At 52.8% G+C, this 25,541-nt stretch overlaps 10 protein-coding genes across 10 annotated transcripts; 4 read left to right on the top strand and 6 right to left on the bottom strand.

The window, feature by feature from the left end:
• Window positions 1-306: 306 nt before the first annotated feature.
• AYO21_06606 (hypothetical protein) lies at window positions 307-2,923 on the bottom strand (the record flags this gene model as incomplete). Its single annotated transcript, XM_022656565.1, has 11 exons — window positions 307-466; window positions 601-665; window positions 785-825; window positions 920-1,299; window positions 1,439-1,581; window positions 1,755-1,806; window positions 1,873-2,301; window positions 2,397-2,587; window positions 2,645-2,706; window positions 2,767-2,794; window positions 2,858-2,923. The coding sequence occupies 11 exons, from the start codon at window positions 2,921-2,923 to the stop codon at window positions 307-309; spliced, it is 1,617 nt and encodes a 538-aa protein (XP_022511175.1).
• Window positions 2,924-3,891: 968 nt separating this feature from the next.
• On the bottom strand, window positions 3,892-5,259 carry AYO21_06605 (hypothetical protein; the record flags this gene model as incomplete). Its single annotated transcript, XM_022656564.1, has 3 exons — window positions 3,892-4,446; window positions 4,503-4,688; window positions 4,768-5,259. The coding sequence occupies 3 exons, from the start codon at window positions 5,257-5,259 to the stop codon at window positions 3,892-3,894; spliced, it is 1,233 nt and encodes a 410-aa protein (XP_022511174.1).
• Window positions 5,260-5,882: 623 nt separating this feature from the next.
• AYO21_06604 (hypothetical protein) lies at window positions 5,883-7,403 on the bottom strand (the record flags this gene model as incomplete). Its single annotated transcript, XM_022656563.1, has 2 exons — window positions 5,883-5,905; window positions 5,966-7,403. 2 exons carry the CDS (start codon window positions 7,401-7,403, stop codon window positions 5,883-5,885), a joined length of 1,461 nt encoding a protein of 486 aa, XP_022511173.1.
• Window positions 7,404-8,502: 1,099 nt separating this feature from the next.
• On the bottom strand, window positions 8,503-12,966 carry AYO21_06603 (hypothetical protein; the record flags this gene model as incomplete). Its single annotated transcript, XM_022656562.1, has 1 exon — window positions 8,503-12,966. One exon carries the CDS (start codon window positions 12,964-12,966, stop codon window positions 8,503-8,505), a length of 4,464 nt encoding a protein of 1,487 aa, XP_022511172.1.
• Window positions 12,967-14,905: 1,939 nt separating this feature from the next.
• AYO21_06602 (hypothetical protein) lies at window positions 14,906-17,017 on the top strand (the record flags this gene model as incomplete). The annotated part of the gene is made up of 9 exons (XM_022656561.1): window positions 14,906-15,000; window positions 15,055-15,155; window positions 15,216-15,394; window positions 15,468-15,551; window positions 15,607-16,119; window positions 16,179-16,355; window positions 16,455-16,507; window positions 16,568-16,775; window positions 16,832-17,017. 9 exons carry the CDS (start codon window positions 14,906-14,908, stop codon window positions 17,015-17,017), a joined length of 1,596 nt encoding a protein of 531 aa, XP_022511171.1.
• Window positions 17,018-17,515: 498 nt separating this feature from the next.
• AYO21_06601 (hypothetical protein) lies at window positions 17,516-18,485 on the top strand (the record flags this gene model as incomplete). Its single annotated transcript, XM_022656560.1, has 3 exons — window positions 17,516-17,641; window positions 17,708-17,755; window positions 17,814-18,485. 3 exons carry the CDS (start codon window positions 17,516-17,518, stop codon window positions 18,483-18,485), a joined length of 846 nt encoding a protein of 281 aa, XP_022511170.1.
• Window positions 18,486-19,185: 700 nt separating this feature from the next.
• On the top strand, window positions 19,186-20,858 carry AYO21_06600 (hypothetical protein; the record flags this gene model as incomplete). The annotated part of the gene is made up of 2 exons (XM_022656559.1): window positions 19,186-19,970; window positions 20,027-20,858. 2 exons carry the CDS (start codon window positions 19,186-19,188, stop codon window positions 20,856-20,858), a joined length of 1,617 nt encoding a protein of 538 aa, XP_022511169.1.
• Window positions 20,859-21,144: 286 nt separating this feature from the next.
• AYO21_06599 (hypothetical protein) lies at window positions 21,145-22,716 on the bottom strand (the record flags this gene model as incomplete). Its single annotated transcript, XM_022656558.1, has 1 exon — window positions 21,145-22,716. The coding sequence occupies one exon, from the start codon at window positions 22,714-22,716 to the stop codon at window positions 21,145-21,147; it is 1,572 nt and encodes a 523-aa protein (XP_022511168.1).
• A 303-nt stretch (window positions 22,717-23,019) lies between these two features.
• On the bottom strand, window positions 23,020-23,820 carry AYO21_06598 (hypothetical protein; the record flags this gene model as incomplete). The annotated part of the gene is made up of 1 exon (XM_022656557.1): window positions 23,020-23,820. The coding sequence occupies one exon, from the start codon at window positions 23,818-23,820 to the stop codon at window positions 23,020-23,022; it is 801 nt and encodes a 266-aa protein (XP_022511167.1).
• A 580-nt stretch (window positions 23,821-24,400) lies between these two features.
• AYO21_06597 (hypothetical protein) lies at window positions 24,401-25,315 on the top strand (the record flags this gene model as incomplete). The annotated part of the gene is made up of 1 exon (XM_022656556.1): window positions 24,401-25,315. One exon carries the CDS (start codon window positions 24,401-24,403, stop codon window positions 25,313-25,315), a length of 915 nt encoding a protein of 304 aa, XP_022511166.1.
• Between the last annotated feature and the right edge of the window lie 226 nt (window positions 25,316-25,541).

Below are 25,541 nucleotides of genomic sequence, written 5' to 3'. Positions count from 1 at the left end.
CATCTGGACAACCATCACTCCGTGGGAGAGGTACGGGTGTTGCTCAAATCGTGCAACGGTGGACGAGATTGAATACATGAAGAACAAGTGCAATCCCGACAAGTACCATAGCATACACTCTTTAGTGTACTTGTGCCCTCTCACTCCAGCCCTGGCACACCTCACACCTCGCAAGTGACCCCCACCACAGACAGACACATCATACGTGACTGACCAGCACTCACGGTGCCAGACCACCAATGCTTTCTCCCTTCCGCCGTAGGAACCAACGACTATATCCCTGTCCAAGCGAGCCGAAGATGGTTCCTAGACCTTAGCCGTCGCCGTCGAGGCACTCTCCACTTGTATAGCAACGCCCTTGTCCTCCATGACCGCAGTCTCAACCGCGAGATCGTTCTCGGTGAGCAGGACGACCTTATCACCAAAGGCGGCGGCAATCTCTTCGAGCGTCTTCTTCTTTGTTTCTCTGGCGGGGACAGAAGTTCGAATCAGCGACCATCCTAGGTAGGCAGACGGGGGACTGAGAGAGAGCCCGGAAGAGAGGGTTCTCGGGTTTCATCTTTCAAAGTCCCCCCGCGCGCATGGAAGGGTCGGACTTACGGGAAGTAGAAATATGCCACGATGAGGAAGAAAAAAGAGCATCCGACGAAGACGTAGTAGTAGTTCTAGCCCCGACAAGCGGAAAATGGTTAGCTTCGCGTACAAAAAGGGGGCCCAGGGAGAGAAAGGACGTGGCTCCCCGAAGAGAAGGGACAGATCCCTCGAGACCAAGTAGGCGACTCACCTCTTTGATATTGGCAAAAGCAGAAGGTCCAGCCTCGGTTACTGTAGAGATTTTGATTAAAACGTGATTAGCTCGTGGCGCAGGGAGAGTAAGTAGAAACATATATGTTAAGAAACGGGGGAAGATGGTACTCACTCCCGACATTGACGATAAAATGGGACGCCGCCGCCAGACCCATGACTTTCGACCGCAGGTTGACAGGAAGCACCTCGGCGCCGTACAGCCACGTCACAGAATTGATGAAGCCATCTGCATGTGTGTCAATGATGTGAGAAAAGAGGTAGGGAATTGACGAAGAGTGTTGGAGGAAGGCGATGGTGCCAACAAGGCAGCTTAGAGGAGCGTCTGTAGGTGGAGGGTGCAGAAGCAACTCACAGTAAGACACCACGAACAAGTAGATGCCCAGAACGGCGAATCCCTTGCCGACCTTGTTGTCTGTGTTTTGAAACTCGCGCTGCATGACGGCGGCGTATATCTCGATCACTACTATGCTGGACAGTCCGGCGAGGATCATCCTTTGCGAGGAGAATAGATTAGACCATCGTATGACGATGAAATGGAAAGACAAGATAATAATAGCATTCCTCTACGCTTTGGAAGCAAAGCAGTAGATATGAAATAGAAACAATGGACCAAGTACGGCTGGAGACTCACTTTCGGCGACCCCATTGATCATTCATAAAAACCGTGGTAAGGACATTCGAGGTGAAGGCGAGCGTGCCATAAATGGACGCCAGGGCCAAGATCATATGGCTGTTGATCCCGAGCGATTTGAACAGGATTGCTAGTGAGAGGTACTGTCAGCTAAATGCAGTTGGGTGGCCCTCTATATCTTGTACGTGTCGAACAACAGAGGGAACCGGGATTAAGAAGCAGATATGCCTTACTTTGGTAGTACTGTCCACAGGCAAGGGTTAGCTTAGCGATACCTTTGGGTGTTGGGCGTGCGACTGCGAGAGGGGAAACATACCTGAATGACATTGACACCAGTCAGACTTGTCATGGTCTGTACCGCAATTGATCTTTATGCACCTGTCAGCCTCATTCTCAATGCGTCGGCACCACGGCACGAGAAGAATCACACATACGTGAGTGCTCTGTGCCTGAAGAGCTTAAACACCTCGCGCAGACTCTTGACCTCTCTCTGCTGTTCAAACTCAATCTGGCGCCTCATGAGCACAAACTCCTCGTGCACCTCGTGGTTGGTCAGGTCTTTCCTGATCCTCATGAACTCGCGACGTGCTTCGTCGATTTTGCCGTTCCGGATCAATTGGCGAGGAGAGTTGGGCATGAAGGTCGCTAGACCTGCGAACAATAGAATGCCAAAGGGAATCTGGATACCCAGTGGGAGGCGCCATTGCACGGGGCCGTACGGAGCATAGCTGCATGCGAATCCGACCCAGTTGGAGGCCATCGTACCAAGGGATATCCCACACCCTGAGATGCCTCCAATGAGACCACGGACGTTGGGGGCTGCAATTTCAGAGAGATAGATGGGGACCGTGGCGACCATTCCTCTTTAGTGACGAGAGAATCAGTTGTCGTCCTGAACAACGGGTGATGGGGACGAGAATATAAGTCAAGGATATAGGTCTGGAGTCTTGACACTCACCCGACAGCATATCCCGCTAAGACGCGACCAGCTAGGAACATTCCAATGTTGACAGAAGCAGTTTGGATCACAGTACCGATGGTAACAATCACCGACATCAACTGCAGAAAGCGGATTCGACCGAGTGCATCGCCAATAAAGGTTTGTGTCAAAGCTCCGCCCGCCTCGCCGGCGATATAGACAGAAACAACCTGTCGGGTTTTAGAAGCTCAGTCGTAAGAGAGTAGCCCACAAGGGTGTTAACGTACAGCTCCAGTCAAACCCTTGGACGGATGGTCCATATAGTCAATCCAGCTTTGGTGTGCGATTGCTGAAGACTCCATATCAGCATCTTTGCACGTATTCGATATACCACAGCATATCCACTCACTCGTTGTAGCAATGCCAGTATCAAAACCCTACCCACGCCCAACAGTCAGCCATGATCGATCGATCCCCGTCCACGTACGCAGGTGACATACAAACACAAACGTGCCGATGGCCACAAAGGCCGAAATCCCCAGAGTATACCACAGTGTTCCCGTCATGCTGGGCGACGCTCAAAGAACTCAGTCACGCAAAATGGTGATGATATGGAAGGACAGAATGAACTCAGAGTCGGGGACCAGCAAAGTGATGGTGAGCGAATGTCAAGAGCGAAGACACACGACATGCAGGAAGTAATCAGCATTCTCGTGGCCTGCATGGATTCAATTGCCGTCGGTGTGGGAGCCGACGGAATCTGTCCATCATTTGTCCCCCATTTGCCGACGGTGTGGAGGAAACAGAAGCGATGCATCATACTCGGACGAGCACAAAGCGAGCTCAGAAGGTGGTTGGCACGCTCCGAAAGCTAACAATAAGTGTCTTGTCCGCCGGATTTCGAAGCGAAGAGGAAGAGAGTCAGTGAGGTGTGCCACATCAGATCAGATGTCGCTAATGTTGTCAGAATCTAGGACACGGCGTCTTGACCGACCTCCCGCCGTGCCTGGCAGGTTACCCCGACACGACTTACTATTCGCTCCCGTTAAACTGGGGGAGCTCTGGAGTTTGTGGGGTCCGGTGGGAACATACTCGGTACATGAGGCAGAATGTGGGTTTGGAAAGGACTAAAAGACCGTGGGAAGCCCGATCAGGCGGAACGGAGCCGCTTTCTCGGTGCAATGACGGAGCGATATGGAATCAGGTGGGCAATTGCCAAGGCACAGACTTCTTCCTCTGATTGTCTTGGTATAGTACAGAGAGTCGACACTATAGAGGCTGTCCCATGAGGTCAGTCAGCCTCGTTGCTGGGCTGCATTTGGACCAGATATAGCTCCGTCCTTCACTCAGACATGCTCCCCTTCCCTTCTTTTTATCATCCGTGTTGAACCTGCTGGACCTTTTTGTCTAACCAGAATGTTGAAATGCTCTGGTGACATAATATGCTCTTTCAGACCGTCCACGTATGTTTATGTATATCAACCGTACGTCAAGGAAAAGCACACCGTCACGACCACTTACTGTCAAACCCGTCTCAGGGCTCGCCCCAGATCTCGTCCGCAATCTGCCTGATCAGCTTCAACTTCTTCTCTTGGTCTTCATCACTCAGAGGATATCCACTCTCGTGAGTACTGAACCCGCACTGGGGAGAGATGCCGATTCTCTTGAGGGCCTCTTCCCTCGATTGGTTCGATCCCTCGGCGACAAAATCCGCCGCTTTGTAGATCCGCTGCTTCATCTCTTCCTTGTCTTCCAGTTGCCTCAACTTGGTACTGATACAGCCGATAATCACGTTCTTGTTCTTCGGCAAGTGTCGGAGTGGTTCGAACCCACCCGCACGTTCAGTGTCATATTCCAGGTAGAAGGTGTTGACATTGAGGTTCTGGAACAATTTGCTAGCAATAATGTCGTACGCACCCTCGGCGAAATGTCGACCACCGATGAAATTTCCACGGCACAAATGGACACCCGTGTGCATGTCAGACGGACATTTGGCTATCGAGTCATTGTAGAGCTTAATGTAGGCGTCGAGAAGGTCGTCCACAGAGCCGATATTGTCGGGATCCTGGGCCCACCCGTCTCGGAATTGCTTGGAGCAAAAGTCTTTGTTGGCGCACGATGATCAGTATCTTATATCAGACAGACGGGCACAGGCAACAGATTCTTACATGCCAGGTTCGGGTCATCGAATTGGACATTCCTCAGACCGGCTTCATACAGAACCTCGAGTTCTCTTGAATATGCCTTGGCAACGTCGCTAAAGTACTCGGCATCGTTCTTATATGCCTCAGGCGTGTATGCCCGTCCTTGTTTGTACCTCATATGAAACCACTTCGAGGGCATGACAATCAGTTACGATGATTTCAGCGGAGGCTGTGACGCCACATGCGCGCTAACAGGAAAAACATACCGACGGTGTGATCATGGTGAGCTTGATATTGCCCCAGTCCTCCTTTGGAACGAAAGCCTGGACCAGGCGAAGCTCATGGAGATTTGACTGTGTGCCGGCATGTCTGATCTTGGTTCCGGCAATCACACTATCCCCAGGCATGACCTTCCGATCTTTCTCGATCAAAGATACCACATCGGGATGGTAAAGACGGAACATGCTCGCCTCAGCATCCTGTAAGCGTATTGTGCCTTCGAGTTCATCCCAGAACAACCCCCAAAAGCGGGTGCGGTTATACTCGCCCGAAGTCACGGCTTTGAAGCCCAACGAGAGCTGAGTCTTGACTATTTGGCCGATCGACTCCTTTTCAACCGCAGGGAGGCCGGCTTCTTCTGGTGACAGGTTCTTGTCCCGGATCGCTGCCCGGACATCGAGGAGCTTTTGAGGGCGGAGGAGCGAACCCATGTGCTCTGCCCGGAAAGGGGGAGCTCGGTGCAAGGTTGAGTTAGCCATGTTTTCACAGAGATAGAGACTGTCTAATCGTTAATGAGAAGAAAGCCAGTGGCACGAGAATAGGAATTGTCAGAGCACAAAGCAGAATCCTCCATGACAAGCCCTGCAAGCCAAGGCCTCCCCGCCGTTGCACAGAATTTCCCCCCGCAATTTTGAAGCCACAAACTAACCGTCTTTGGAAAGAGAACATTGCCGCTTTGTGAAAAGGGCACGGACCGAGAGATTCGAGTGCTTATTTGTCTGCCAAAACAACTCAGACACGAACTTTTGCAATCTATTGATGGTACATCATCAAGAAGCTGCGAACAAGGCAGACAGCTGGTCCATCTGCTGGCAGCCCCTTCAAATGGCTCCCTGTCTTCGACGGCGCGGAGACGTGCTCTCGACTTGGAAAAATTAATGGCGTCTTACAAAGCGTCCTACTCCCAGCCTCCATCTCGTCCTCGCAACGCCATCCATACGGCGACTTCCGCTCCGCTTCCCCCAGGCGAGAGCCACACAACGATATCGGTTGTGTTTCCTATTAGTAACCACTGCCAGAGCCCGTAGAGAATGCCTTTGGCACAAATAGAAAGATTCGAGTGGTGACCGTGCCACATGGACAATGACTTCTCCACTCACTTCTATATCCGATGTTTCTCGCTTTCTGTTCATGTGGTCAGTTCGCGTACGCAAATGGGTCAAGATGTCTCAGCCGTAAACTTACCCAGCCTGGAATAAAGCATGTACAGCGCCATCTGATTGCATTCTGGAGTCCCGGTAATGGTGACCAATCTTTCATTGCTGTTGTCCTGCGGTTCGTTGATCTTGATTACACTTCCGCTGAGATGCCGGATTTCATTGATTTTGGCGCCGCCTTTGCCGATGATTGCACCGACCATGTCGTTAGGGATGAAGATCTGCTGCGTGATTGGCTGTCCCGGCATGGCATGGGCCGGCTGAGCAGGTTGTCCATGAGCAGCAGGCTGAGGCGGTATTTGGCCATATGCTGCAGGTTGCTGTGGACCAACCCCATAGCTCGGAGTTCGTGGTGTCGCTGCTGCGTACGGTTGAGCAAACTGAGGATATGGCTGCTGCGGAGTACCATGCATCTGCGGGGCACCATAGGGTTGAGGGGGCAATCGTTGTGGTGGATGTGTATTGTGCCTCTTGTACATGTCTGGATGGCCATATTGACCCCCGGCTGGTTGTGGAACATATGGCACAACCTGCATACCTCCGGGGACAACTCCTGCTGGACCACCACTTCTTGTGGCATAAGCGGACGCAGCAGGGCCACCGAAACGTTCCGTCAATTGCTCTACCAATGTAACAGCAATGTAGTACGTGGCAATGTGAACTGCATCCGCAACGCCTAGTACAACTAGAGAGCGCTCGGTAGAAAGAGGCAGGCATGAGTCCGAGGCATTGAGGCGAGCCCCCGATGCTTCCTGGATTTCTCTGATGCGCACACCAGACTTTCCGATGATGGAGCCGATAAGGATGTGGGGAATTAGGAGTCGCAGCGGGTAGGTCTTGGATTGCGCAGTTGATGGAGCTTCGAGGGGTTCGTTGTTCAAGGTGCGAATGATCAGGCCGAAAGCCTTTGCGACGGCGTCTTGAGCACCACTAACAGTCAAGATACGCTCGACTGCGCCCCTTGAATAATCACTCACAGTGCACTTGGCACCAGAAAGTCTTCGGATCTGGGTGACGTTCTCGCCCCCTTTGCCGATACAGGTTGCAGCTTCAGCACTTGAAATGACGGCACGGATATGGATCCAGTTCGTCTCGTCTTGCGGCGGCATAGATGGTGTCTGAGACGTGGCTCGGTCGTTGTGGGAAGCAGCACTTTGCGACTGCGTCTCCGGCGACGCAGCGGCTGGTGCTCCCTTGGTGCCTGCTGCTGCGGCGCCTTCGACATGTGCTTCGGATGACCCATTTGTGACAGGCGCTGGCAATGGGTGCTTTTCGTTGGGCTTTGGGCCTTCAGCTGGTCCGCTGTTGAGGGTAGCAGAGCCCTCGGCCGCTGCATCATCTCTGACTACCTTGTCTAACGCTGGGCGTTTGGCGTCTGGTAAATCAGTGGGGGCAGAAGGTGAAGAAGGATCTTCCAAGGGCCGTTTTGCTGAAGACATGGCGTGAGAGGTGGGTGAGGCAGACATATTGCGGGTTTCGAGGCGGCTGCCCAAGAAGATAGTGTGCAAAGTAAATTTCTTTCTATTATTGTTCTCGGGGAGATAGTTCTTTTTATGTACACCAAGGGTGGTCGAAGGAAAACTTGCTGGCGTAGGGGAGAGGGTCGAATTGCGAATGCCAGTGCGGAACGCGCCAGGGATAAGATTGTGTATGTGAAAAGAGGATGATTTCAGGTTCGTGCTGGGGTTGGCTGTGAACTGAAGAGATATGCTGTGCTCTGCAATGGCTCGATGACGTGCAAGAAAGGACGTGTGGAGGTGAAACTGAGGGCGAAAGTGCGAGAGGCTCGGAGGGAGAAGATAGTGATGGTGCTCGTGGATGAGGAGATGTGGGTGAAGGTGAATTTGTGTAAAGCAACGCCTTTGAAGATGGTCCTGATCCCCTCTGTCCTTCCTGTATCCAGCAAGAGAAGGGTGTATCTGTACTTAACTCAGACGCCCAAGATCGTAGGAGGAAGGACGCGACGCGACGAGAAGCAGGCTCGGATTCGGAACGATGGGCAACGAGGCTTTGAACTCAGGCGGCAGCACAGGGGAGGAGCTTGAAAGTGCAGGTAGAGAACTGTAGCAGAGTCCAGGTGGTAAAGGGCCAGGGGAGGAACCGCAGTGCAGAAATACAAGAGAGGACGAGCGAAGGAGGTTCTTGAGGCCCCGGAAAGAGTCTGAAGAGATGAGGAAATGGAGGAAGGGTTGAGGTTGAAGTGATCGCAGGACGATCGATGGCCTCCTTGAAAATGCAGAAGTTGCAAGGTTGACAAGGGGAATTGGGGGCGATGATGGCGTGGTACCTCCGTGACCTCGTACGAGCGGCAAGCGAACTGGGGAAAGATGAATAATGAACAAATTTCGAAGAAGCACCAAACGGCGCGGGAGGGGAAGTTTTGATTGCATTATTGCCAAGCTGCGCGCCATCGCGAATCCCGTCACGTGATATTAGCCGGTGTCCTCGGGTTATACAAATACAGCAATTTCATCTCATTTCCAAGACGGCAAATATTGTCGACAGTACAGATTCCTGATCTCTCTAATACCACATAGTATGTGGCGGAACCTCCTGTCCATTTCATCAACTCTTGATGCCCTTGATAATTCCCTTTTGTTTCTCTCCCAACACCTCCTTCAACATGATAGCAGCGTCCTTGCGACGACGCGCCTTTGCCTGCCATCGCTGCTTGTCCTCTACCGAGATCATATTCAATCCTCCATTCTGACTCGTCCTGAATCCTCGGGCTGAACGCGTGCTGCTGCTAAACTTAGAATCTGGCGTATGATAGACACTGCCTGCACTTTTCGGTGTGGCCACGCTACCCATCTGTCGGCTATGGGGAGGAGTGCTTGGGGCGCCGCTGGACAAGTCACCATTGTTGTCCGTTGAAGTTCCAAGAGACACACTCATTTTTTTGAGCTGCGCTTCTAAAACGTCGACATCTGCGCTCTTCTGTTCCGCCATTGACATCATCTTTTCCACAGTTTTGGTCACAGCTTCCACCGTCGGCTTCTTGCGTGAAGCCGCTCGACCCAGAGCACCTGGTTGGCTGGTGCCGTTGGCTGGAGCTATTTGTGCGAGCTTCGCGCGAAGAACGGAAAGCCCATCTTCAACCTGAATCATCTGTGTTTGCACACACGTAAACGTTTTGCGAAGATCATGCTGGATGGAAGCCTGCTCGGCAGTAAGAGGTGCGTTCACTGCACCGTCGCTAGCTGACAGACTATGCAACGTCTTGCGTATGGATATGAGCTTGTTCCTCAAGTCGAAGACCTCGCGCTTCATCAGAGCTTGTGCCTGTTCAAATTTCTCAATGTAGTCTCCTACACGGCAGTCCGCCAGCATATCTGAAAGCACCGCGTATCCTTCGTGCAATCTTGCGATATCTGTCAATAGAAGCTCATCATTCAACGCGTCCAGTGGTGTCTCAGACTTGAGCACGGCTGGCCATGACTGATTGGTTGCTTCGGGTTGCTGGTATTGCAGGAACGCTGAGAGCGAGCGACAATTGATACCTAGGGTGTATACCATTGAGTTAATATCCGAGTACAGCCGCTCGATCTGTGCCGGTATGCCAGTCTTTTGTGTCTCCTCGCGGGGTCGGGGTTGATATGTGACGAAATCGTCCAATGTTTCAGAGGGAGTAATGGGCCTCTCCAGCTCCTGGCGTAGCCTTTCATCCTCGTCATCCTCGAGTGGCGCAAGCTCCTCAGCATCCGCTTGTGCCTTCTCCCGTGTAAGAGCTTCGCGACGAGCCTTCTCCTTGGCTGCTTCTTCCTCCCTCGTCCTCGCAGCTTGGGCGGCCAGTCCAGATCTCTGGTATTCGGCTTTTCGTTGATCGATGATGGATCGAGGATGCGCCGGTGCACTAACCGATCTCGAGGCATCTGCTCGAAGACCATCGATCGAAAAAGCCTGCCTCACAGGGCTAGGCGACCGTGGACTTTCTTGTGGTTTGGGAGGTGCGAAAACAGGCCCTGCACCAACTTCGCCGAAGAGCGGTCTGGCGGGTTTGGGAGCTGCGGAGGCTGGAGTAACCTTTGTAAACAACCCACCCGTAGGACTTGTTTCTGGACTCCTGTCGCCGCTCTTGAACGAGCTCTCCGGAGATGTCTCTAAATGCTCTGTTGGTTCCTCTGTGACGTCCTCCTCTGGACTCTCCTCGACTTCCTCTCCTTCGTCCTCGAAGTCGGAACTGAAGTCATCTTCGTCGTCGTCTGGTAGTTCTGGGTTGGCCTCTTCTACCTGACCTGCCCTGGGCACTGGAAGGAAGTCTGGTGGTAGAGGTGCGTCGTCTGGCGGTGTTTTCGATGTATGTGATGATGCCGATGTCTCCCCCGATACATATCGCGGCTTGCTGACGGTATCCGGAGGAAGCGGTGCCTCAGGAATGGTCTTGAGATCAACAGGCTCGTCCTCGCTCGCAGGTTCCTTCTTGATCTCTGGACGTGCTCCCGTAGAATTGAAAGTAGATGCTGGTACGCTCTTTTGTACGGCGGCTGGTGTCTGGGTTATGGGTTGAGAGCCAAACATGGCCAAATGAGAGGGCTTTGGGGTTTCTTTGGGAGTTGTGGAGGACAAGGGCTGGAAGGACCATCCCGGGGTGTTATTTTGGGCCAATGGAGTTGTACTTTGGTTCGGTGGCGGGCCGAATATGGTGGACACAGCTGGCACGGGAGTAGTTTTGGGTTGCGTAAGGGTGGAAGGAGGAGTGACCAACGTCTGAGGAGGCTTCATTGAGATCTCGGGTGAAGATCTCTGGGTCGACATATCCTGAATTCTATCAGAATCGGCCTCACTCGGTTCGCTTTCCTCGTCCATTTCCTCTTCTTTGTTGTGGGTGGGTGACAGTGCAGATTTGTTATCGCTTAGCATGTCGCCAAATGAAGATCCAAAGGAAAAGCCACTTGGTTCTTTGGGCGGTGGTAGGTCGTCTTTCACCGTCCCATCCCCCCGGAATGAGGACTGCAACTTGAAAGCATTTGCCGACCCAAAAGAGCTGAGGGTATCACCAGGCTTTTTGGTTGCAAAGGGTGAATCTTGGGATTTATTGGAGCTGAATACATTCCCTGGTGCTTGAGCAAAGGGGGCCGTCCTACTTGCGGCACCAAAAGGGCTTTGGCTGCCTTGTCCTGAGGTGTCTCCCGCAAAAGAAGCAAAGCCTCCTCCCTTTGAGAACGAGGCAAAGCCTGAGTTGCTGGAGTCAACCCCAGCTTTCGCAAATGGGCTCGAGGTGGGAGCGGGACCAAAGGCAGAAGTCTGTCCAAATGCAGGAGTCCCTCCGATCGTCGAGGGTTGTCCGAAAGCGGACGGTCGACTTCCCAAGGCACTCGCTGATCCAAAGGCAGGGGGATTGGCCGCTCCCATGGGTGTAGCTGAACCAAATGCAGCCTTTCCAAAGGCCGGTGTCGATGCTGCACCAGCAGTAGAGCCAAATCCCGTACTGGCCCATGAAGGTTTGTCAGACGTGATCTGGGAGGAAGTCCCAAATGGTTTTGCAGACGCGGCACCGAAGGGTGCAGGGGCTATGGGCATGCCAAAGCCTCCACTTGAAGACTGTCCGAAAGGACCAGTAGAACGTGGTTCACCAGATGTAGAGGAGGCGGCAACGGCAGCGGCTGGTGCTGGTGACGGTGACCGAACGGCAGGTGCTGAGCCTTCCTTTGCGGCTTGTACAGAAGCAAACCCGGAGAAAAGAGTCTTTGAACGGACTGATTCGTTGTATATGATCCACCAGCCCACTAGAATACCTTCATTATTCAAAACGAGCAAACACGGTACAGGTCCAGCTGTCTCTTCAATTTCCGGGTCTGAGGGGATCGGATTCGGAACTTTTTCAGAACTAGACAAGTCCACTACCATACCGATAGGCGACGTGTCCTGGAAAGTTGTGGATAGGGGAAGCTGAGCGCGTCTCGTATCATCTTCGATCGTGGTGAAAGTAAATGCTGAAACAACAGGATCTTCTTGTGACAAGGCTTGGTCCGACTTGGAGATCAGCCCGACGTCCGTAGCGGTCGTGGCAGTCACTATTAACAAGTCTTGAATATGGGGCTGAAAGTTTCTCAGTCTCGAGATGAAATGGAAAGCAGGTAATCTGGCCATCCCGAATGGTGGCAGGATCTCTGGGAGCTTCTGGAATGTGTAGTTTGTCGTTTTAGGCTCCCTCTGCACGATGTAGTACTCTGATGGCGGAATTTCATCGCCTGTACTGTTGGGCGTATAAATGATGAAGAAGGTATCATTCTCGAGCCATGAGATGCCAGAGACGTGCGAGTCTGCGGGAATGCTTGTTGACTTGGGAATGTTTGCAACCACAGTGCCATCCGGTTTCATCTGGACTGCTGTCCCGTCCGCCATGCCTGCAACCAATTGCTTGCCCCTATTACTCCACGACAGACAGCTTGCACCTGTCTTGAGCACATTGCCTTCACTGCCAGATTTAATACCTCCAGCCTTCAAGTCCAATAGCATGAGATCGCCATTGGCAGTGATGATAGCGAAGAGTTCCGCAGATTCGACGACCGGATTTGGCGCAACTACTCGCAGGTTCTGACCGTTGATGGGTATCTCCAACGCAGGAGTTAGGTTGCCCTTCTGCAAGGTTTCGGCCTGGAAGGCTGCGATTCCCGCTGAGGTCGAGACAACGAGAACGCTCTCATCGCAGGAAAATGCGAGATGAGAGACTCGCGGATATGGTAGCCTGATCTCTGGTTGAAATGGCCTCGTCTGGCTCTTCTCAGGGGGTTGAGAGCGGAAAGCTTCTCGGATCTTAGAAGTAGATGTGATGTAGACGGCATCCGGTCCTGCTGCAGCTAGCAAGCCTCTAGCTGATGCGACACTGAGTAATGACGACGAGGGAGGGGGAAGACTGTCGGCAGGCCATGGTGTTGGAAGCAGCTGAACTTTCGACTCGCCATTCAAGGCAGCAAACCCCAACTCGTTTGTCTGAATTTCTTGTAATTCTGCTCCCTCTTTGACATTTACACCAAGAGAACCAACAGGTGAGCCGCTTGACACGGCGTTCGAAAAACTAAACGCCATTCTCAGTCGCGGTAGTTCGGCCGATAGCGACCGTCTTGCGTCAGTGGGCGAGAGGGGGGATGAGACATGCGTGTTTGATAGATTTCGTCTTGGAGTTGGTGTCGTGAAGGTAAAGGAATGTCGCAGGAGTGCCCTGGGCCTCCAAACCGATGGGGTTTTCTTGGGTTCAGCAATTTTGAGGAACAGTCATAGAGACTTAGGCAGCGAGGGAAATCCGCATCATTTCTTGATGGGACAAAAAGGCGGTGCGTAACTGTTGACCCGACCAGGCGACAGCCTGCGGAAACCAAATAATATGAAAAGTCGCGACGAGGCATTGCAATATCGCGTTCGTGTGCGACACCGTAGTTTACGGCGAATCAGTGGAACTGAAACTGCACCTGCGACAGATGAATTGCGGGCTGCGATTGTGACTCTGGACTGTGGGTGATCAACCCCAAACCCTCAACCCTTTACCGACTCGCCGAGCACAAGATCCCCACTGGCACCACTACAACCGGGACTCCAACTACGATGTTCAACTACAAAACCCCCACTGGTCCCTTGTCGTCCTTGCTCTCCTTGTCTACGCCGATCGCCTCGTATTTAAGGCTTGTCTTTGAGGTTCTCGTTGCAGCCACCGGGGGCTCGTCCATATTGATCCATGAGACACAAGACCAAGTGTACGAGGTACAAAGTGTTCAGTCACGGAACCCTTCTTTCCTGCATTTAGCTGCCTGGGACAAAATTCACATGCGATTTACAACACATAGCAGTGAGGTTCTTGGACAGACTTTGGGAAATCCATCTTGGTCACACATCTTGGCACATACATGAAGTGAAGAATCCTCCACGGAGGTTCGTTCATATCGCCTCGGAAGTTTCCCGACCATATTTCAATCATATCCAAACACGGCGAGACGGGCTTCCAACAGGGGGTTGCACATCTCCACGGAAAGTGGTGAATGAAAAAATGGATCCTCCTTCCGAGTCGTCTTTCGCTGACTCTCTCATCCGGTGGAACTACATACTTTGTATGCTTGGTCCTCGTCTTGACACCCGGAAGATGTTGCCATGATTCGCAGTGCCAACACGTGGCGCAAGCCACCAGTCACTTTGGGGTCTGGGGAATACCCATTCAAACAATATCTACTCGGCAGGAAGCCAATCTTCTGTTTTTGCCATGAGTTTCTCCTCATCGAGCGCGAATCTTTAGGCCCTGACAGGCTAGCCGAGGATACTCGTCAAATTACCCCCCTTTTACCCAGTCATGCCAGTCTAGCTAAGACACTATCAGAGTCGTCTTGTTCAGCCATCATCAGAGTCCAAGGAGCCAGTTACGAGAATCCTAACCGTTTGGAGACTTTGACCTCGGTGGGTTCCCCACAAACCTGGGGTATTCGAGACCTCATCCTCTACCCTCCACACTTCCGCCGGCGAAAGTCCGCAGGCTGGACTTTGAACCATCAGGCCATGAGCCAATCACTATCGCGTCCATGAACCTGGTTCTCGCTTCTGGCTTTGTCGCGACCCTTCCGTCTTGAGTTTAGACGATTCTACTGACCTGACATAGCTGCTTCCGCAGGTCTAGGCCTTGGCCACATCTCAAAGTCTGACCAGGAAAGCATGTTAGGAGATCCAATCAATTACTGGACTGCTCTCTATCAGGACTGGATGCCTAGTGTTTTGTGACAAACCGTCTGCCTTTGTTTCTCTTAACTCGCAGAACAGTTGACACCACTCGATCATGTACCGAGTACCTCGTGGCTTGTCCCTGCAATCCGGAGTTTTCCAGCAGCACGCCCGAGGTCGAGATATAAAGCTCATGCACGCAGTCTAATCGTGTCAGGCGGTTCTCCATTTCTTTCTATCTTCTGTTCAGAAGGCGCCTCTGTATTTGCAGAAGAGTCTCACAGCCTCAAAGTTGGGTATATACGTTTAATAGACGTTTTGTCTCATAATGGGGAAACTCATTCCCAATGCCTTTAATCTGGCAGTTGTCATCTTCGTCGCGCTGGGTTCGACGGCGTGCTCCTATGGAATGGCCATTATAGGGTAAGACATGCTCACTTCGTACTGTATCAAAACAACAGACTGACACGCATTCAGCTCTACGATAGGACAGCCGAGCTTCTACGAGTCTCTGAAACTTGCTCCCGCAGGCGAACCAGGCTATGGTCGAACCACAGAATATATCGGTGCTTTCAATGGTGAGTTCCTCCAACTCGCATGTAGAGACAAGAAGACGTGCTGACATCCCGGTTGTCCAGGTGTGAACTCCGCTGGGTCTGCTATTGGCGCGGCAGCCTGTGCCTACTTCGCCGACAAGTATAGTCGCAAGCACACCATCCAAGTGGCAGCTGTCATCCTCGTTATCGGTGCAGCTATTTGCGCAGGCTCTGTAAACAATGCCATGTTCATGGTCGGTCGTGTCATCAACGGCCTTGGTGTAAGTCTCCAGGGATTCCCCGACGACCTTGTGGGGGCTCGATGATCCTGCTTGCATGTTAACCATCTTATAGATCGGTGCTTTGGTGACGGCTATTCCCATGTACCAGGCAGAAGTGTCAACACCAGAAAGTCGCGGCTTCATGGTGTCGATGCATGTAAGCGCTTTCAAACAGTCTCGTGGTTCATTCTGCCGTTACTGACGATCCATAGGGAGTTATGTTCGCCATGGGCTACACCCTTTCTGGGTTTATCGGCTTTGGGGTATACTTTGTATCGGCAAGCGGTTCAAAGTCATCATTCCCATGGCGATTCCCTATCGCATTCCAGATGGTTCCCGCCCTCCTCCTTCTCGTCGGCTCTCCGTGGCTGCCATACAGCCCTCGTTGGCTCATGATGCACAAGCGGTACGACGAGGCCCACGAAGTAATCAAGCGCCTGCACAGGTCGAAGGGTGACCCTCATGACTCTCTTGCCCGCAAGGAGTACTATCAGATGAAGAAGCAGGTTGAGTTGGACCATCAGATCAAAGCCACCACTTCCAAGTGGGAAGTGTTCAAGACAGCGCCCAACCGGAGACGGGCTCTCGTGGCCTTTTTACTCATGTGGAACAACCAGTTCACGGGAGTCTTGATCATCGCGAACTATGGAGTCATTCTCTACACTCAGCTCGGCATGACGGGTTATATGCCACTACTACTCAGTGCCTTGTGGGTCTTGTCAACCGTAAGTCTCCCAGATCTGCGCCAGTTCTACTGTTCTCACACACTAACGCATACTTATAGTTCCCTGGGAACATCTTCTGTGCCTTTTTCGTGGAAAGATTCGGCCGACGGAGATTCATGATCATAGGATTGAGTGGTATCCTCGTCAGTTTGATCTGTGAAATTGCCATCCAAGCGACCTACTTAGGCACCGACAACCACGTGGCGTTGGGATTTGGAGTCTTCTTCATATTCTTGGTGAGTTTTTGGCCCTCAATGAGCAACATCCATGTATCGAAATTACGCACCATGCATTTGCCTTTTGAGCTCCTTTTCTCACTGACCTCTCATTTGTAGTTCATTACACCATTCTGGTCGACTTTCATGGACGCCAGCCAATTCCTCTATGTGTAAGTCTTCCTCTGTCGACCAATGTGGAGTCAATCCTGGTTACTGACATGGAATGGAAGGTCTGAAATATTCCCGACGCATATTCGTAGCCAGGGTATGGCTGTCGGTATGTGTGGTCTCTACCTGGCAGACATCATCCTGCTTGTTGCGGGTCCGATCGCGCTCAATAATATCGGCTGGAAATTCTTCTTGGTCATGATTATCCCTACGGCTTTCCACCTTGTCTTCGTCTACTTCATGTGCCCTGAGACCAAGGGCCGAAGCTTGGTATGTTCGATCATGATTCCTTTGGGTGTCTGACTTTGTATTGATACGTACTCCAGGAAGATATCAATGCCCAATTTGGCGAGCAGGTTGCAATCCACTACTTTGGTGCCACCGAAGCTGAGAAGGAGGAGATGGAGAAGGCTGCGCAACAAGACGAGGAGAATGAACTTCGCCAACGGGCTCCCAGCACTGAGAAGGCCAGGGGAGTACAGGAGCAGGAGCTTGTGGAGCCCAAGGCCTGAAGAGGGGGACAAAGGTGGACTTCAGCGGCTCCTGATGTCTGTTGGATGGATTCTCTGCCTATATCCTCACTGCCGAGTCCAGCTGTATCTAAAACAACCCACAGGCGTCAACGCAGTCCACAATGCAAACTTGAGTACAGATAATCACCTAGGTAGAGAGGAGAGGAAACTTATCTTGATGCTACTAGAAGAATGTAAGGCTGATGTCTGGCTAAATTGGGCTAGTGTGAACCGTCCGCTTTAAGCAGCGAGTCCTCGCGGTGCCGCGTCCTCTGGAGTATTGCGCATCACGAAAGCTGCCTTCACATCCGCTACTTGACCAACAGTGTTTTGTCTCTTCCAGCTTCTCCTCCCCGGTAAACACCATCTCTCTGTTTTGACAGCCCGATCATCAAGTCCTTCGATCTGCATCGATCCCTGCGTATTCAATTTATCTGGACTCGGTCGTCTTTTCGCAGTTACTATCCCCAATAACGGCTCTGCGCCTCCGCCGCAAGAATGCCCGGCTTCGACTTCAGCAACTACAATCGCAACGCAGCCCTCCATGCACGGGGTGTACCGTTACCAAAGGCAACTAGTACAGGGACAACTATCGTTGGGTGCATATTCGACAATGGTGTGGTGGTACGTGAGCAAATCTAATTTCAATTACTGCTCGTGAGAATTGAGCACACCTGACTAGCTGAGTAGATCGCCGCAGACACAAGAGCCACAAGCGGACCTATAGTCGCAGACAAGGTCAGTACACCCCTAACTATAGCTAGCGAAGTCGATAACCATTTCTGACCTCGCGCAGAATTGTGAAAAACTGCATTATATCTCTCCCAATATCTGGTGCGCTGGTGCCGGCACCGCAGCAGACACCGAGTTCACCACCGCTCTCATCTCCTCCAACCTCGAACTACATTCCCTCTCCACCGGCCGCACGCCCCGCGTGGTCACCGTGATGACAATGCTGAAGCAGCACCTGTTCAGATACCAAGGCCATATTGGTGCCTACCTGGTTGTTGCGGGTGTTGATCCCACAGGTGTGGGATTATTCACAGTACATGCCCACGGATCAACAGACAAGCTCCCCTACGTGACTATGGGCTCCGGTTCGCTTGCGGCCATGGCAGTCTTCGAATCAACGTGGAAGAGAAACTGCAACAGAGAGGAGGCCATCAAGATCTGCTCAGACGCAATTTTGGCCGGTATCTTCAATGATCTGGGATCAGGGAGCAACGTCGATGTTTGTGTGATTGAGAAAGGCAAACCGTCGCAGCTGTTGCGAAACTACATCAAACCAAACGAGCGGGTAAAGAAGGAACGCAACTACAAGTTCGCACGAGGCACGACTGCGGTGTTGAATGAAAAGGTCATCACAAAGGAGGAGATTGGACGCTATGTTACTGTGCATGAGATTGGCAGTGGAAGTGACTCGGATAGCCTGGTGGTCGTGGAGAAGATGGACGTGGACGAGGTATGAGAGTGGTTAGGCTGAAAAAGTTGCACATGTATCATCATTGCTGTATCAGGCTTCTTGATGGACCAAGCTCATCCAACCAGGCATAAATGTGGCAGGACATGGGCAATGGCGCAAAGGAGCATCAACAGGAGAACAACAGGTTTCAAGGTCGTGGAGTCGATAAGGGAACTGACCCCTCTGATGTAGATCGACAGGCATTGAAATGTGAGCTTGATCAGGTGTCTGCCCATATCGAAATGCGCCGTGCGTTGCAGCGCGTTCATGGGATGGCAAAGTCATAGACTACTGCCGATAGACTTCGTGCTGTCGCCGTGACAGCGTCAATCTCGAAGTAGCCTCTACATTTAATGTACAGTACAAGCAAGACGCATCACTTGATCTAGTGGTATGGTAAAGGTCATAGAGCCATTTTCCTACTGGGTCTTTTACGAGTAGAAATTGCCCCATTCATGCTGAGCGGAGCATTACTATAAAGGCCACGTTTCTCCCGAGATCCTTCAACATATCCTCAACCAGGCTGACTCTCGCGGAGAAGGTTGTCGACGTGCTATCCTTGAGTGGCATCGGTGAACATGCTCACCAATTCAAGTTGACAGTGGTCCTCTAGGAGCGGCTTTTCCTTGAGGATCACCTCCTCTGACGACGAACCCTCAGGGCCTCTTCACAACCACCAGGATTTATTCCATCTCAACACTTCGACATGTCAAGAGTTGAAGCATCTCGCCAGCCTGGAAATGGTGCCCTCTTGCTCATCTTGATCCAAGTTGCCTCCAGAGCGTTCACATTCTTCGGCAACCAGTTCCTTCTTCGCTTTCTATCTCCATCGTTGTTGGGCATCGCCGTCCAACTCGAACTTGTCTCCGTGACCAGTCTATACTTTGCACGAGAGAGTCTTCGTGTGGCTTTACAACGGCCGCGCGTCTCTGCACAGTCATCGAATGCCAATTCATCTGAAAAGCAAGAGCAAAATGCGGTGGGGATCGAGACACAAACTGTTGTCAACCTCTCCCATCTGGCCGTACTCTTGGGACTGGGTATTTCCACATTATTCGGTCTCTCATATCTACGCAGCGCATCGGACGAAGTCCTCGACAGTCCCTACTTTGAGATTGCATTCCGAATCTACACAGTGGCGACGCTGGTCGAACTCTTTGCCGAACCAGCCTTTGTTGTCATCCAGCAGAAAGCTCTCTACAGGGACAGGGCGCGGGCAGAGACCTGTGCCGCAATGGCAAGATGTCTTGCAGCTTGTATTTTCGCGGTCGTTGGACATCAGGAGGGCGTCGCTCCGTCCATTTTACCCTTTGCCGTGGGACAGGCAGCATTCGCCATCACCATCTTGGCTCTGTACTTCCTCCCAACGATAAAGCTGTTGAGAGCCGAACATTTCAGCCTCATACTGAAGCGAATACATTCGCCCTCCTCAGACCAGACCTACTACTTCAAACTCTTCCACAAGACGGTCCTCTCCCTAGCGGCAACCATGTACATGCAGTCGATCTTCAAGTTGCTCCTCACCCAAGGCGACGCCTGGTAATGAGTTTCTTTTCCACGCTCGCAGACCAAGGTGCCTTTGCTCTGGCCTCCAACTACGGCGGCCTGCTCGCTCGCCTGGTCTTTCAGCCTGTGGAGGAGAGTAGTCGCAATACTTTCGGACGGCTTCTCTCCCCATGTCCGCCCAGCAGTGACAAAGAACTGGCATCTTCGGCATCGCAAAACAAGAGCCTCCCGCAGGCGAACGACAATGCCCGCCGCGGCCTATCCTACCTCTACACGACTCTCCACGTCTACCTCCTCTTCTCTCTGCCCCTGATCAGCCTTGCCCCTGAAATCCTTCCAACCGTTATCCCCTTCGTCCTCTCCCCGCAATGGCGCACTCCCTCGACAGTTGTCCTCCTGTCCACCTACTGCTACTACATCCCACTCATGGCGGTCAATGGGATCCTCGACGCGTTCGTCACGAGCGTGGCTTCTCCCGCACAGCTGCGGAGCCAGAGTCTCTGGATGCTTGTCTTCACGGGAGTCTACGGGGTCGCCGCATGGGCCATGTTGAGACTGTGGAATTTGGGGAGCGTCGGCCTCGTGGGCGCGAACATGGTGAACATGGCCCTGAGGATCCTGTGGAGCTTGTGGTTTTTGAGGATCTGGGTTACGCAACGCGAGGACGAGTCCGGGCAGAAGAGACGGGCCGGCGCAATGCTGCTCAAGGAAGCGGTGCCCGCGAAGGCGAGCATCGCCGTCACGCTGCTTGTGATGCTGGGCCTGAAGGTGGGTGCTTTCTTTACGGCCACGAACGCTGGCAAGGGGTCGCTGGATCTGCAGTTTCTAGGGATCTGGACCAGCAGCGCCGTGGTTCTTGGTTCTACCATGTGAGTCTTTGCTCTTTCCTTTTCTCTCCTGCAATCGCATTTCGTTTCTAGGGAGGTTTATCATCTAGTCTCGTCCACATGTCTAACCAGTCCCATCTGTCTGATTGATCAAATGATTTTCTAGTCTCATCACTGAGCACCAATTCCTCTTTGAGCTCCTCGAATCCGTCGTCCCACAACGCCTTGCTGCAAAGATTCCGAACTTTTTGAAACCATCTCCAACAAAATCGACAGGCAAAGCTACGAGATAACCGCATGACAAAGATTTTTTTAGGGACACATCTTATATATCAATCGTCAAAGGTGATTTTGGTCGAGGTCGTCTTCTCCCCTTCCTCTGCCTCACGATAAAAGGCGCCGTACTCGCTGTGGACCTTCTTCTTCACCGTGGTGCCGAACCTCAACAGATTTTCGGGCACGTCCTGCTTGGCAGCTTTCAAAACGTTGATCAGCGCGCCGGCGAGGCCCTTGTCCTGTTCGGTGAAGAATGTGATCGCGAGGCCGTCCTTGCCGGCGCGGCCCGTGCGGCCGATGCGGTGGACGTAGTCTTCTGCGGTTAGGGGGAAGGTGACGTTGATGACGAGCTTCACCTCGGGGATGTCTAGGCCCCGAGCTGCCACGTCTGTGGCCACGAGGAGCGTCGTGGCGCCCGACTTGAACGATTCCAAGCTGTTGATACGCGCAGACTGCGACATGTCTCCGTGGATTCCCGCGACGTTGAACCCGCGCGACCGGATGAAGTTCTCGATCCGGAGAGCCTCCTTCTTGTACAAGCAGAAGACCAGGATGCGGTCATTGCGCTTTGGACCTGCCGTGTGCTGCTTCAACAGCTGCAATAGACGCTGCTGCTTCTCCATGCCGTCAATGACCTCGACTTTCTGCACGATCCGGTTGTTGGCTCTCAATTCTCCAGAGTCATCGGTGTCCTCGCGCCCGATGGTGATTTTGACGGGTTGCTGCATGAACGTCGCCGCCAGCTCGCGGATCGATTTCGGCCACGTGGCGGTGAACATGGCCGTCTGTCGCTTCTTCGAGGACGGCATTTGGGAAATGATCTGTTTGATGTCGTCTTCGAAGCCCTTGTCGAGCATCCGGTCTGCTTCGTCGAGGACCAGATACCGCGTCTTGGAGACGTCGACCGTGCCATCGGACATGAAGTCCTTTAGTCGACCTGGAGTTGCCACGACGATATTTGCACCTTTCAAACTGCGACGCTGCTCGTCCTTGTTGGTCCCTCCGTATATGCATGCGGCCTTGAGCTTCTGAGTGGTTTTGCTGAGCCTGTCTAACTGTTCAAACACTTGGATCGCAAGTTCCCGTGTCGGTGCCACAATGACGGCTCTGATACCCTTCTTTTTCTCTTGCGAGGTCAGGCGGACAACGAGAGGCAGGCCGAATGCCAGGGTCTTTCCACTGCCTGTCTCTGCCACGCCGACCACGTCTCGACCGGCTAGGAGGAAGGGCCAAGCGGCGGACTGGATAGACGAGGGCTTTTGGAAGGAGGAGAAGACGTCCGAGAATTGAGAGGCCAACTCTTGAGGGAGTTGCGAGAAGGCGAGGATAGGTTGTACATCTGTATTCTGTGGATCGAGAATCTGCACGGATTGTGTCTTTAAGAAATTATCGACTTCAGCTTGTCGGAGGTTTCCAATGGCTGATACAGGCTTGGGGACAGTAGAACCGTTGACATCGGCGGTGGTATCCTCCTTGGCCTCTGGGACCGGGGTTGAGTTGGCTGTAGCCTCAGTCGATGAGGGTGTGATATCTTGTAAACGCAGGGCTTCCTTGCGGTCTCTCTTCCTCCTCTTGCGTTCTTGCTTGGCCAATTGAGCGGCCTCATCTTCGAGTTTATGTTTGCTCATGTTGACCGTCCTTGGAGTACTTCTGTTTGTCTGTTGAAAGAGGGGGAAGGAAGTAAAATCGGCGGAAAGATACTGGCCGCACCAAATCTTGTCCGCCACCGCAATTGAGAATTTTGAGAAAATTAAATTTCGAGGCCTTCGGAGTGCGGGACCGAGGGTCTATTACTCCACCGTATTGTAATTATGTCAGCAAGACTCGTCTCAAATCACCACCAGCAGCCCCGCATGTGTCCCCTGTTGACACACCTGCAGCACAAAAACTGCCATCTCCTTGCATTATTACATCCATTGACATTAGACTGGTTACAGCTTTGGCTTGCTCTTGTCCATGAAAGCCTTCATCGCCGCCTTGGCCTCATCACTGTTCAACCTCACTTTGAGATCCACCGCTTCCCACATTCCCGCCTCTCGCTGCTCTGCCAACACGGTAGGCCGATTCACCTGCGCCTTAGCCATTTTTAGACTCTCGGCGCTATAGGTGCCTATTCTCTTTGCAATCTTGAAGACCTCGTCTCGGAACGCGTCGACCGTGTCACCCCCAATGACCTTGGTCACCATCCCCGCGTCGTACATCTCCCGCGCATTGAGCTTCTCGGACGCCAACAGCAGCGCGTTGGCCCGCTGTTTGCCCATGACCTTGGGGAAACTCCAACTCGACGCCCCTTCCGGGACGAAACCCAGACTCATAAAGGGTGTCTGGAACACGGCGGCCTTCTCCCAAGCATAGACCAGATCGAAATTCCACAGCTGTGTGCACCCCCATCCGATGGCTGCGCCGTGGACCGCAGCGATGAGCACTTTCGGGTGGCCCTGTAGCTCGTCCCCGAGTTTGCGACCTGCCTCGATTTCCTGCTCGATTGTCGGTCCTGCTTGGCCCGGTGGGAGCAGCACTTTCCCAGCGCAGTAGTGCTTCCCTTTGCCGGTGAGGACGATCACCCTGATTTCGGGGACATTGCGTGTCCAGCGAAGAGCGTCGGCCAAGTCGTGGTATTGCTGGAGGGTGAAGGCGTTGGAGATCTTGGGTTGGTTGTATTCCAGCAGCAGTGTCCCCGGTGACAGCCTGGTTGAGAGGACGGTCTGGTAGTTTGGGGGTGTGTCGGTCATGGTGGAGGTGAGTTCTTCACGATCACGCAGCTAGGAGAGGGGGAAAGCAAACAAATGCGACCGGCACGTCGACGAGGACTGTACAAATGGTTCTGGCACTTTCACCTACACGCCATGCATCATTTTCTAACACTTTGAGGGATCTTGAGCCCTCAAGGAGAACGGGCCTTCTGTGCTATGGACCTCGGAAGCAAGGCTATCTTGTTGTGGCAAGACCCCGCATCCCCCACAAAGTGTCTTGTCGGTAAGGCTCTGGGCGTGGAGGAAAAAGCTGTGGAGTTTTATTCCCGGTATATTGTCTTGCGTGAGTTGAGCTCTACCCCGGATGAACGTGACCTCTCTCGTCAGTACCTACAAGAAATCAACGACATAGTTTTCTTGACATCGATTCTGTAACAGGCGACCTGCATTGACCCCGTTCTAGCTGTGTGACCATCTATTTGCTACGGTCCGAGCTGACCTCGGTAGACCGTTCTCGGGTATACATAACCGCGTTGTTCAACCACAGTCGTTCCTGGGTGTACAAAAGGTCTGGTTCTCAGACGGAAGCCAGCCTTGTTGTCACGGTCATTGAGCAGCCATGGCGACGACTATTGACGTCGAAGCTATCAAGAAACGCTCATGGAGTGTGACGAGCAGCTACACTCCCAACAACATCATTACCTACAACATCGCCCTGGGTGTCAAGGGCACAGATTTGTCGCGATGCTTTGAAGCACATCCCGACTTTGCGGCCGTGCCGACATTCGCCACTCTCCCCGTCATCTCAGTCATGCGTGAAGTCACGTACGGGATGATGGAATTCCTCCCGAACTTCCAGGCGCATAATCACGTCCACGGCGAGCACTATCTCGAGATGAAGGGGACGTTTCCAAAGCAAGCGACACTACACACTACCGCACGCGTGGTGGATATTGTGGATCGAAGGACTGGCGTCACCGTCGCTGTGGGCATCACTACCGTCGACGCAGCCACGGGCGTGGAGATCTGCTACAGCGAGTGGACATCCTTCGTCATGAAAGTCCCCGGGGCTGGGGCTTCGACGAAACCCATACCTCGCGGTGCAGCCACAGCCACACACCCAACGCCCACAGATCGCAAGCCGGACGCTGTGGTGGAATACCAAACCTCGCCGGAGCAAGGAGCCCTGTACCGCGCCGCGTCGGGAGATTTGAACCCCCTACACATCGACCCGGCCGTTGCCAAAGCAGGCGGCTTTCCGGGGCCGATCCTGACGGGTACGTGTACCGTGGGAATGGGTGTGCTGCACATCATTGACACGTTTGCCGGCGGCGACTTCAAGAGGTTCCAGAGCGTGAAGTTGAGGCTGAGCAAGCCTGTGTATCCCGGCGATGTGGTGCGGACGGAGATGTGGCGAGAGGATGGGGGAAGGAAGATTCTGTATAGACAGGTTGTGGGCGACAGGGTGGTGATTTCGCAGGCAGCGGTCGTCCTGAGGGATGCTTCTGAGGTGCTGAAGGCGAGGCTGTCCTAGTTGGCTGGGTACGCGGTCAGTCAGTATATGGTTTATCACTCGTACCGCATTAGCTGGCAGAGGGAAACTCTGGTCCGTGAACCCCATCCACCCTATACGTTTGCACCAGAATTACTTCCTATCTCTCGGAATACACCTTGCCAACGCTGCGATAATCCTGTTCACACTTTTCTCCCCTTTAGCATAGAGTCTCAGGCTACTGTACTCACCGTACTCGCTACTCTAG

The sequence above is a fragment of the Fonsecaea monophora genome (genome assembly GCF_001642475.1).
Source record: "Fonsecaea monophora strain CBS 269.37 chromosome Unknown Scaff46, whole genome shotgun sequence".
Lineage (NCBI taxonomy): Eukaryota > Fungi > Ascomycota > Eurotiomycetes > Chaetothyriales > Herpotrichiellaceae > Fonsecaea > Fonsecaea monophora.
The sequence above is the reverse complement of the archived record's forward strand: the minus strand, read 5'-3'. Positions and strand labels throughout refer to the sequence as shown.